Source organism: Aegilops tauschii, chromosome 3, assembly GCF_002575655.3.
Source record: "Aegilops tauschii subsp. strangulata cultivar AL8/78 chromosome 3, Aet v6.0, whole genome shotgun sequence".
NCBI classification, from domain to species: domain Eukaryota; kingdom Viridiplantae; phylum Streptophyta; class Magnoliopsida; order Poales; family Poaceae; genus Aegilops; species Aegilops tauschii.
Genome location: NC_053037.3, coordinates 534,233,083 through 534,244,887, shown reverse-complemented (window position 1 = coordinate 534,244,887; position 11,805 = coordinate 534,233,083). Strand labels below are relative to the sequence as shown.

At 44.5% G+C, this 11,805-nt stretch overlaps 1 protein-coding gene across 2 annotated transcripts; it reads left to right on the top strand.

Moving 5' to 3' along the window:
• The first annotated feature begins 1,302 nt into the window (after positions 1-1,302).
• On the top strand, positions 1,303-6,027 carry LOC109740785 (DEAD-box ATP-dependent RNA helicase 30). 2 transcript variants are annotated; one of them, XR_002227419.4, is made up of 10 exons: positions 1,303-1,650; positions 1,740-2,173; positions 2,352-2,531; positions 2,618-2,779; positions 2,860-3,014; positions 3,104-3,196; positions 3,446-3,531; positions 3,636-4,006; positions 5,366-5,599; positions 5,688-6,027. XR_002227419.4 is itself a non-coding variant. In XM_020299834.4 (10 exons), exons 1-10 carry the CDS (start codon positions 1,592-1,594, stop codon positions 5,783-5,785), a joined length of 1,728 nt encoding a protein of 575 aa, XP_020155423.1. In that variant the 5' UTR covers positions 1,306-1,591; the 3' UTR covers positions 5,786-6,027. The 2 variants fall into 2 exon arrangements, 1 of the variants encoding a protein (XP_020155423.1); XM_020299834.4 differs by having other exon boundaries at positions 1,306-1,650; positions 3,636-3,862.
• The last annotated feature ends 5,778 nt before the right edge of the window (positions 6,028-11,805 follow it).

Genomic DNA, 11,805 nt, shown 5'->3' with positions numbered 1-11,805 from the left:
CGTCAACAACAAGGATGAAAAGGTATGGGGATAAGGGACCCCCTGTCTCTTATCAATCCACTTGATCCATCTTGCGTCAAAACCTCTTGCTTGAAGAATGGCAAGCAACGCAGGCCAACTGACACTATCAAACTCCTTTCTGAAATCGAGTTTTAAGGCCATCATGAGTAGCTTCCTCTTGTGCACACACTGGACTAGTTCCGCCATAAGGGCAAAGTTCTCCGTGACAGATCTTGCTGCCAGAAAACCAGATTGCAGTGAGTCAGCTGCAACATGTCCTCAGGTCGACCTCTTCCTTTCCCCCACCTTTTTTTGCGGCAACATAACTTGTATTACTCAATAACAATGTCCTTACAATCACCTTGAGCTAGTTCCAAAACCTCTACTGGACCAGACCCTAGCCAAGTCATAGTCCGACCTTCAACTCTAGCAAAGGTAGCTAGTCTATCACTTACTTTATTTTGTAGTCTAGAAACATGAGTAACACAAGTCTGCCTAAGACTTAAAAGAAGTCTGATTTCATTCACCAGAGAAGCATAAACTGATCGATCAATGTCGCCACATGAGATCATAGACACAGCCATGCTTGAGTCCATCTCAATGGCTATAGGAAGATCAGATCGCTGTAACGCCAGAGATAGTCCTTCCATGCACGCACACAACTCCGCCTCCAAAGCATCTCTACACGACCATAGTGCTCTGCAAGCCAAAAAAATGATGGAGCCCATATTATCTCGCAGAATCATCCCTGCACCTGCACTAGAACTTGATACAAAGGAGCCGTCCGTATTTAGTTTAACCCAATCAGGTACTGGAGGGACCCAAGCTAATTCTTTCTCTGGCGCGGCAACACTAGGTTGTCTGGCGGCTCGGTCGAGCGTAATGATCGACTTTCCTTTCACTGGATCTGCATGTGGGTTCAGCTTAATGCACAACAACTCTTTTCTGTATCTCTGAAGAAAACTGATTGACACTTGCATGGGCGGCGCTGGTTTGTAGTGAACTACTTAATTCATTACGAACGTACCAGGTCCTTTCCCCCACCTGATGTGTATCCCTCACTCGCCATCTCCCAGCAGTCCATCCGTCCGAGAGCCGGTGCTCGAACAATCGGAGACTCACGGCGGCGGAAGACCGCCGGTCGGTGGACAGACCCCGAGAAATTTAGGGTACATATATATGTAACCCTAGTTATTATTTTTTTTAGCGATGCGCACAAGTTATCAGTGCGTGGGCCTACCACGTCCGCTCCACGCCACGCAAAGCCCAAGATATTTAGCCCGGCCCGTCGACGCGCGGCGAGTTGCGTGAGGGATTTGTGCTCCTCGGACCCGCAGTCGGCAGACTATTCTCCAATTTCTGATAGTCGGCCACGAAAACCTAGCCCCCGTCCCGTCCCGTCCCCACACGCACCACCATCAAAAGCGCACCCACCGCCCGCAAGCGCAAACGCACGCCTCCACCCGCCCGCCGCCTCGTGCCCGACAGATCCACTCCTCCAAATCTACCCTCCCCGAGCGTCCCCGGCGTCCTCCCTCCACCAGCGCCCCCCCGCCGATCTCCGGCCGGCCCAATCCCCCCCGCGGCCGCCATGAATCCCTACGCCGACAACCGCTACGCCGACCCCTCCTCCTACCGCGACAGGCGCAGGTACGTTCCCCCCTTGCCCAACCCTAGCTCCCGTGTTCCTCGATCTGATCTGATACGAGCTCGCTCGCTTGGTTGATTCCTCCGTGCAGCGACCTGGCCGCGGCCCCTATACTCGCCCCTCCGGTCCCCGTGGCCCCCGCCCAGAACCCCTACGCCGCCCCGTACACGCCCATGGCCGCCCCCGTCGGTGGCTTCGGCCAGGGCGGCGGAGGCTACGGCGGTGGCATGGGATACGGCGGTAGAGGCAGAGGCGGCGGCGGCGGCGGCGGTGGACCAGGTGGCTTCCGTGGCGGCGGTGGCAGAGGCGGCAGCAACGGGAGGGACGGGCTCGACTCGCTCTCCCTGCCCAAGGCGGACTTCCGGGGCCTTATACCGTTCGAGAAGAGCTTCTACGTGGAGTGCCCCGCCGTGCAGGCTATGTCGGACACGGAGGTGGCGCAGTACCGTCAGCTCCGGGATATCACCGTGGAAGGCCGGGAGGTGCCCAAGCCTATCCGCTTCTTCCATGAAGCTAACTTTCCAGGTATGCAGTGCTAATTCGAAGCATACCTTTATTCTAGCTGCGAGCTGATTAAGCTGGGAGTGCTGCAGCATGCATTGTATGAAGATGAACATGATGTGTGCCCTTTTCACTATGTTTGAACAGATTACTGCATGCAAGCAATTGCTAATTATGTGCCCTTTTAACTATGTCTGAACAGATTACTGCATGCAAGCAATTGCTAAGTCCGGATTTGTGGAGCCAACGCCTATCCAAGCTCAGGGATGGCCGATGGCCTTGAAGGGCAGGGATGTGATTGGTATTGCAGAAACTGGATCCGGGAAAACACTATCTTACATACTACCTGGTTTGGTTCATGTTGGTGCACAGCCTCGACTAGGTATGTTCCTGTTGTTGCATTATGTATGTTATAAATTGTTGATAGATTTGATCCATCTTATTAATTAATGAGTGCAATGGATGTAGAACAAGGTGATGGCCCGATTGTCTTGATCCTTGCCCCAACAAGAGAACTGGCTGTCCAAATACAGGCAGAAGCTACAAAATTTGGATCATACTCGAGAACTAGAAGCACATGTATCTACGGTGGAGCACCTAAGGGACCACAAATACGTGACCTAAGGAGAGGTATTTAGTACTTCTACATACTTCTTTTTGAGAATAATGATTTCAAAGCTAACTCTGTTGCCTGTGATCTCTATTCCTAGGAGTTGAAATTGTCATTGCAACACCAGGCCGGTTGATCGATATGCTGGAAGCTGGTCACACAAACCTACGCCGGGTTACATACCTTGTCCTGGATGAGGCAGACCGTATGCTCGATATGGGTTTTGAACCTCAGATTCGAAAAATATTGGCACAAGTATGTACTTCCAGAACTGACTACGAAATCTTATGATTTAGTCCTGTTTCCATGTTTCTTATGGTATTGCATGCTTCTGCTGTTGATAGATCCGTCCGGACAGGCAAACCTTGTACTGGAGTGCCACGTGGCCGAGAGAAGTTGAAACGCTGGCTAGACAATTTCTACAAAACCCTTACAAGGTGCGCATGGTTTCCGCTGTGTCATTACTTACATTCCTTTTGTGACCTTTAATTCAGAAGGCACAGATACGTCCAAATCTGGCGTGTGCACGTCTAAAATGCTGGTGGCATGGGGCACATAGGCTGATAGATCTGTCCAGACAGGCAAACCTTGTACTGGAGTGCCACGTGAAGTTGAAATGTTGGCTAGACAATTTTGTTCATCCAGCCATTAACATTTTACATGTAATCCTATGCTATGCTATGCAGGTAATGATAGGAACAGCTGAACTTAAAGCTAACCATTCCATACAGCAAATTGTTGAAGTTATCTCGGATCATGAAAAATATCCCAGGTATGTACTACTCACATCCTATCTAGTGGTACACTAAGTCAAAATTCAGTCTAATAATTACAGAACTGACAGTATGTGTTTTGTTTCCACTTCTTTCCTCACAGGCTAAGTAAACTTTTATCTGATCTGATGGATGGGAGCCGAATCTTGATATTTTTTCAAACAAAGAAGGAATGTGATAAGGTCACTCGGCAACTTAGAATGGACGGATGGCCAGCATTATCTATACATGGCGATAAAGCTCAGTCTGAAAGGGACTATGTTCTGGCAGAGTTTAAAAATGGGAAGAGTCCTATAATGGCTGCCACAGATGTAGCGGCACGTGGTCTTGGTATGGTGACTTGTTTGAATATTAGGATTATGTTATAGTTCCAAGTGCTCAGGGATGATAAGTCGGAGGGCTGTTCAGCTGCTTTTGGTTGAGTGAACTGAACTTGTGGGTTGGTGGTGTATGCGAGGTGCTATCAAGTCAGAGGTAGATCATCTTTTCCCTCCGTTTGCCTCACTTGAGTGTAAGCAATTGGCAGTGTTACCAGGGACTTCAGTTTCCATCTATCATGGTGACCAAGTTGTCTACGATTTAGAGACCTGTTAGACTTGTGGGCTTTGCATTTGAGGGAGATCCTTAATTTAGTTTTAAAAAGGGCGCCTATTATTTGATTTTTTAGCAGCTTCGCTTGAGCACCTATTATTTAATATGCATCGTAATAGTTTTCTAACTATCCCTGGAAGACATCTTCTGTAAGCATTGCTAATTATTTGTTGCTGTCTTCTTCGGTAAGTACCATCCTTTACATACCTTATTATAAAGTACCATCTTGGTTAACTGGTAGTAGTACATGTTTTGCATCTTAACATCTTCCATTGCATTGATTCCTGAGATAATGTTGCTAATAATTCTGCATGAACATATACTATGCCTAGTTATGCATAGGGCACTCCTAATGCATCATATCTTAAGTTATATTACATCCGTACCAAAATATAAGACATTTTTAAAGGCTAAACTACCCTACAAAAACGTACATTTTGATATGGAGCTTGTATCATCATATACATTAAATATGTGTTTAGATACAACTTCCCTGATGGTTTTTATCTTAGTGTTGTATCTAGAAGTGCTCTCATTTAATATGTTTTGTTAGACAAAAAGTATTAGTTGCCCTGGTTTCAGTGAAATGAGCTATATCTAGAGTAAGACAAGTTAAAACTCTCTCCATGGAGCACTGTGACTGCCCTTATTGGTGTAAAGCAATAAAAGCGCTCACACAGTGTGACTTGCATAGGTAATTAAGATAATTTGTTCATTCTTATAGAACTGTAAGGATCTCCCTGCCCCCTACACTTATTACCTGCTTAATAAGTGCCTCGTCTGTTGGTATCACTGCCAATTGGTATAAAGATGGTTTGTAGTATTGTCATTGAAATCCTCAAGTTGACCTCTGATGAAGCACCTAAGCATTGCGGCCTTTGTTGGATTGGTGTGGATGACAGATTTGTTCTGGTTCACACGGATATATGTTGGTGTTGGTACATTATATTGGATATAAAAGTCACCCTTTGTAAAAAAAGGCTTGAGTTTAAGCACCATCAATTCCACATCCAGCAGTGATTGATACCCAGTTCAGTTCTGCAGCCCCTTCGACTTGTGTTAGCTGTAGATGTTGAAAGTGAAGCCTTGTGCAGTGTTCTTTGGATCTTGTCTAAGCCATGTGCTACCTTTCTGTGGAGATCGACAATGTTGATGCCCAGTGTGGTCCGCAGTGGTATTCAGGAATCAGGACTACACATTTATCTTGTTTGTATACTGATGATGGTCTTGTTGACTTTGCAGATGTGAAGGATATTAAGTGCGTGATTAATTTTGATTTCCCGACAACTATCGAGGATTATATTCACAGGATAGGCCGAACTGGCCGTGCTGGTGCTACCGGGATGGCATTTACGTTCTTCACACATTCCAATGCAAAATATTCAAGGAATCTCGTTAAGATCTTGCGCGAAGCTGGGCAGGTTGTGAATCCAGCGTTAGAAGCTATGTCCAAGTCCTCTGGTTCTATGGGAGGAGGTACTAACCCAAATGTTTTCAGGAAAATGCTGCGTAGTGTCCCTATTTTGATTCTCTTTTGCTAATTTCTTCTTTGTCTTGTATCCAGGAGGCAATTTCCGGTCAAGAGGCCGAGGTGGGTTTGGTGGTGGGTATGGTGGTAACCGTTCTGGATCAAATTCCATTCCAGTACGTAGAAGATACTAAGAAACGAAAATGAAGATCCATTTTGATGCTGGAAAAGACGGAACGATGAAGTTTTATCTGTATACATTAGGCATTAAATTAAATGCATTTTTGGGGAATTTCTACTGTTAGAGATCAAAACAAAAGTCATTCTTAATATTTTTGTACCGGAGCTCATATGAAAGAATCTCATGTATCAGCGACCTTGGAGATTACAGTAGTTCTATCGAAACAGTGAACTAAGCATGTATTTTTTGTGCTCATATGTTTTGTTGCTTCTGCATCTCTCTATACTGGAGGCCTTCTCTTATTTCCCCATGTTAGGGCATCTCCAACAGCGTGTTGCTTTTCCTCACTCTGTCCCCCTTTGCCTAGGCCAACGTCGTTGTTGTACCACCCGCCCAGGCCTTTGAACATCTGGCACTCCGCTGTCCGCTCCCTGTGGACGTCCGCAGGACACGAGTTTGTCCCAATGGGCAAATTGTTGACAGTTTATGCCTTACTTTAAAGCAAACACCATGCATTCGGACGACGAGTACTTCTACACCAACTTCATGGATTCGTCTTCGTCAGATAAGGAATATGAGGATGAAACGACGATGATGCGGGCGGTCCTTGCAGATATGGAGCATGCAGAGGAGCATTCTCTAAATTTCAAGAATCAATCAAGGTACATCGATTCTTAAGGATGGCGCATGGCAAGTGACGAAATGCTTTGGTGATTTAAAAAAAATAAGCACAATTTCAAGTATCAATCAAGGTGCATCGATTCTTAAGGATGGCACCCAGGGCGTGACAAGCGAGGGAATTTAAAATAAGCATAGTTCTAGAGATTCTCAAGTAGGTCAACCTTTTGAACTGCTCGCTGAATCCATGAGCTGGGCAAGAAACAACCTGGTGAACTGAAACATCTTAGTAGCTAGAGGAAAAGAAAGGATAATGTTGCTCTTTAGAAAACGCGTATAGTGGCCTTCGTCGATGGGACAAACGCTCCAGTGTATGCGTTACAAGGCAACTAGTCGGAATAGGGCAAGGGGGCATTTGATGCTGGTGGACGACTATTTTGCCCCCGACGTCATACTAGCTGTCGCCGACGCTTTGATACATCTCAAACATATCTGTAACTTTTGATTGTTTCATTATGTGTAAATATCATCTTGGCATAGTTTTAACATCAATTACTATTATTTTCTAGACTAAACTATTAACTCAGTGTCAAATGTTGTTTTGTGTGTGTTTTTGGACTTACAGGAAAATCAATTTTACGAAGCTCCAAAAATCATGAAAAATTTCCAGAAAGAGTTTTGAGTCGGGAAGCTTATAGGGATCCTGGGTCCCACCAGAGGGGAGCCTTGTGGGCCCCATGTGGGCAGAGCATGCAGCTAGGGAGGTGGTCACGTGGCCCCCCCGAGACTCGATTCCACCATCTCTTTACGCCTATATTTTTTTCACTCCGAAAACCCTAACCATTGAGGAGTTTCTCTGTTTCCACCGCCACACCTCTCTATTCCTCGGAGATCTAATCTTGAGGCCCTTTCCGGTACTCCGCCGAAGGGGAAAATCATTGCGATGACCATCTCCATCAATTTGAAGGTCACCATGATCGTCCGTGAGTAGTTTCCTTTGGATTATTGATCCTTAGGTAGATGGTTTCTCTTCTTTGCTTCTCAATACAAAGATCACATGAGCTGCCCTATATGATTGTGATCAATCTGATGTAATCTGTTCGTGTGTTTGTTGCAATATGATGAATTATCACTATGATCATATCTATCCATGGATTCTTCTGAGATCAATTTGCTTTCTTTGCTGCATAATTCTTATCATATATGCTCTTTGATATGTGTTGTCTTTCTTTGACCAAGTTTGATGAGTGCTCTCCAAAAGGGAGTTGTGTATGATAGTTGGGTAGAATCTTGCAAGGAATCTACCACAGTGACATAAACTGGAAAATGGTTGTATTGTGTTGTTGTCACTAGGGATAAAAAGATGATTGCATAGTTGTCCTTTGAATGCAGGGTGATGATAATATAGCATCTACTTTATGTCATCACACTTAATATAATACTCTGTTTTATTATTTAATACTTAAAGATGCATGCTGGATAACGATCTTGGGTGGAGTATTAGTTATAGATGCAGTTGGATAACGGATGCTCATATGTAGTTATGCCATGTATAATCAGAGTCATAAAAAATGCAATTTAATCGATGCACAATTGTAATTTATTCAACACACTACGCTATCTTTTGGACAGAAACCACTAGTGAACCTATGGTACCCGGTACATTCCTCTTCCTTTTTCTTCCAATCTCGGTCAAAGCTCTTTTACAATTCTTGATTTTACTTTTTTTTACAATCAATCTTCCATAACACTTGCATTTAATCATTTTAACAAGCAAAACTAGTGAGACTGACAATCTCGCTAGTTTCATTGGGGCCAATGCAGTTTTGTATTTATGTGTGCATGTACTTATCATTGGTTACTTAGTAAACTCTAACTGGTTCTATAAACCTTAAGGTCAACCATTTTGAGGAAACATTGTTGCTTGCTACAAACCCTTACACTTGAGGCCCAACACCTTCCTAGTTAAGAGGAAGCTCACCTTCGGATCGGAAAAAAGTTTTGATCACCTCTACAATGGTGTACGGGCCTATGATGAATACTTCATCTTGAATAAGGACGCCATTGGAAGAATTGCATTGTCTGGTTACCAGAAGTGCATGGCTGCATTGAGGATGCTTGCCTATGGCACGACCATAGATTAGTGGGACGAGTACCTCCGGATGTCTGGAAGCACATATGGAGTTTCCATGGTTTGGTTTGCTACCGCGGTGGTCAAGGTGTTTGGACTGCAGTAACCGAGAGAACCAACTATCGCAGACACCAAAAGACTCACAATACCCTGGAAGCAAGAGGGTGGCCAGGTATGCTCCGACCCCTTGATTGCATACATTGGAGAGGGAAGAACTGCCCATATGCTCTACAAGAGCGATATCAGGGCCATGTTAAGAAGCCCACCATCATTTTTGAATCAGTCACATCACAAGACCTTTGTATTTGGCATGCTTTCTTTGGCAATGCCCGGGTCTCACAATGACATTAACATGCTGCAGTGGTCACCATTGTTTGCTAGGTTGACTAAAGGAAAAGCTCCTCCATGCAACTATACTATCAATGGTCAGGACTGCAACATGTGCTAGTATCTACTCCCCCCGCCCCATAATACAAGAGGTTTTTGCAAGCTATATTAGCTTGCAAAAACATCTTATATTATAGGACAGAGGGAGTAGTTGATAGTATCTATTCTTCGTGGGCGACCTTTGTCAAGATCATCTCTGAGCCTGTTGGTCAGAAAAGAGCTCACTTTTTCCAAAGACAAGAATGAGCTAGAAATGATGTGGAGAGGGCATTTGGAGTGCTCCAAGCTCGTTTTGCAGTTGTTTGAGGACCTGCAAAAAATATGAGATGAGTAGATGACAACTTGTGTATGATTGTGGAGGATGAGGATGAAGGAGCTGGTGGAGGTCTGGAATTAGAGAACATGAGATCCTATCCAACTTCCAACTCAGAAATTTGAGGAGTTTGTGCAAATGCATCAACAAATTCGGCATCGAGAAACTCATGAGGAGCTTAAGAATGATCTGTTTAAACATCTGTGTGATTAATGGGGACAACTAGAACATAAGCTGAATTCAATTTTGATTATTTTTATTTTAAAACTTGATGTTTGGATTGTATTCCCTCCTTTTCTAAATATAAGATGCAAAAACATCTTATATTTGGGAACGTAGGTAATAATATTTGATGTTAAACTAGTGTTGCATTTGAGTATTCTGAATACTCAAAGAATTATACTCATCTATAGTTATTTTGAGTGCTGCGGACTTTAGAAAAGAGAAAAGAGGGACAAACGGACAGGGTTGGATGCACGGCTTTCGTAGAGGATGCTTCCGCGGACGGATATCTGATTTTGGGACGCCGTTGGAGATGCCCTTCGCAATTCAACAGTGCTATCAGGGTTTATCATGAGTTCATGACCATGCATGTCAGTTAACTTGGGGACTATTCTGTACCATATCCTACGTTCGACGGAGCGCATCTTTCTGCCCGTCCTAACGTAGTGCAGGGCGAGACGCAAGTATATATTCCCACTTGCAAGAGATAAGTTTATTCTTACATGACTGGCGACCACTCTTGAAGGTGACCTACAAGACATGAGCATGGAGACATTTCTGTTGGCAGCTCTCGTTGCTAATCACCAGGTTATTTTCCGTTCTTCTACGAAAAACTGAATTTCGACTAACAAATTCTCTTACGAGTTGGAGAAACTAACGCTAAACTAACTAAGAGATGGGAAATGTTTAGTTGATCATGATAGACCGATGCTTGCCACTGCAAGCTACAGAGATGTAAATGGCAAATAAATGCCCCCCGTAAGTCCCGTTTATTTTATGAAAACGGTTTTTCCTAGCTGGAGCTACACGGTACCCCCTATCTCAACCTTCCATTCGTGCCCATGTTTCATGGAGATATGTGCAATGTAAACATGCCTTGTCAGTAGTTAACAGCGCAGGAACAGTGCGCCGCCCCATCCAGTCCAGACGCACATGGTGCGTTGTGTAAAAAAAGGGCCTATCCCCTAGGTGAGTACAATAGTAATTTTTATGGTAGGCTGGTCTACTGTATACGCATCTCTCTCCCTTCACGCTAGTATGTCTGACATAGGGATGGCACCCGCAGGGTTTGGGTACGGGTAGAGCCACTCCATACCCTTACCCGTCGCCTCAAATCTTGCCCATCACCCGTACCCATACCCGTCGACGGGTACAACTTTTTCCCATACCCATCACCCGTCAGGGTAAATGGGTGCCCGCGGGTAAAATTACCCAGATTTGCAACACATCAATTTGAGCATTACATAGTCATAAACAACAACTTAAAATAATAATTTATAAACATCAACACATCATGACAGCAACACATGAATACATGACATTATCTATGGACAACAAATATATTCCTACTCTAAGATCAGCGCTCATAATCATAAAATAGTAAATAAAATTGAAACTCACCTAGCCGAAATAACCTTGTTCTTGTTCTTGTGTTTGGTAGCAGCAGCAGCAGATGGACCATTGCTAAGCAAGCTAGGGTGTCGCTGCTTCATGGACAACTTGGACATAGAGTTGCAACGATGTTGCGCCTTGGACCCCAGAGCAGGAGGAGGGAGACCTTGATGTCAGCCGGGGAGTTGGCGTCCACCTCGGAAGACAGGAAAGGGGTGGTGGTGCGAGGCATGGCTGGAGGCGCCGGCGGAAGTGGGCAGCGGCGAGAAGATGAGATCGATTTGCTGGGCGCTGGCTGCTACGAGCGTGCGAGGTAATTTTAGACGTGAATCACGCTGATATAGCCATATAAGGAACGAGGCAATTCTGGACATTAATCACCTTTTATGAGATAAGGACATTAATCACCTAGATACGTACACGTATGGGATGGCTTGTGGGTCCAATGGCTTTGTTGTGGGCCAGTTGCAGGATTTATGTAAAAAACGTTTAGTATATGGATACATAATATTTAAGGCCTATTTAAAAACTCATATTACATGCATGGGTACACGAGTATGGGTTGTACTAAACCATACCTGTACCCACTATACCCGATGGGTCTTAAATTTTCCTATTTATGTATCCAAGGGTATTTTTGTGACCCATACCCTTGTCCTAATAAGGTTTTTACCCGTCGGGTACGCGGGTAATGGGTACCCATTGCCATCTCTAGTCTGACATGCATGCAGTGATCCTCTCTCTTAAAAATTCTCCAATAGAGAGAGGCTGCCGCATGCAAGATTTAAATAAAAAAAAGAGCTGCGTTGTGCATGCATAGTTGATAGAGAGATAGAAGAAAAGAAGTTGATTTGCGGAAAAAGAAGAAGTTGATAGAGCGAGAAAGAAGTTGCATCCAGAGTTGAGAGGGAGACACTGTCACACAACATCTTCTGTCACTGTTCACAACCCCTCTCTCTTCTTCTTTTTT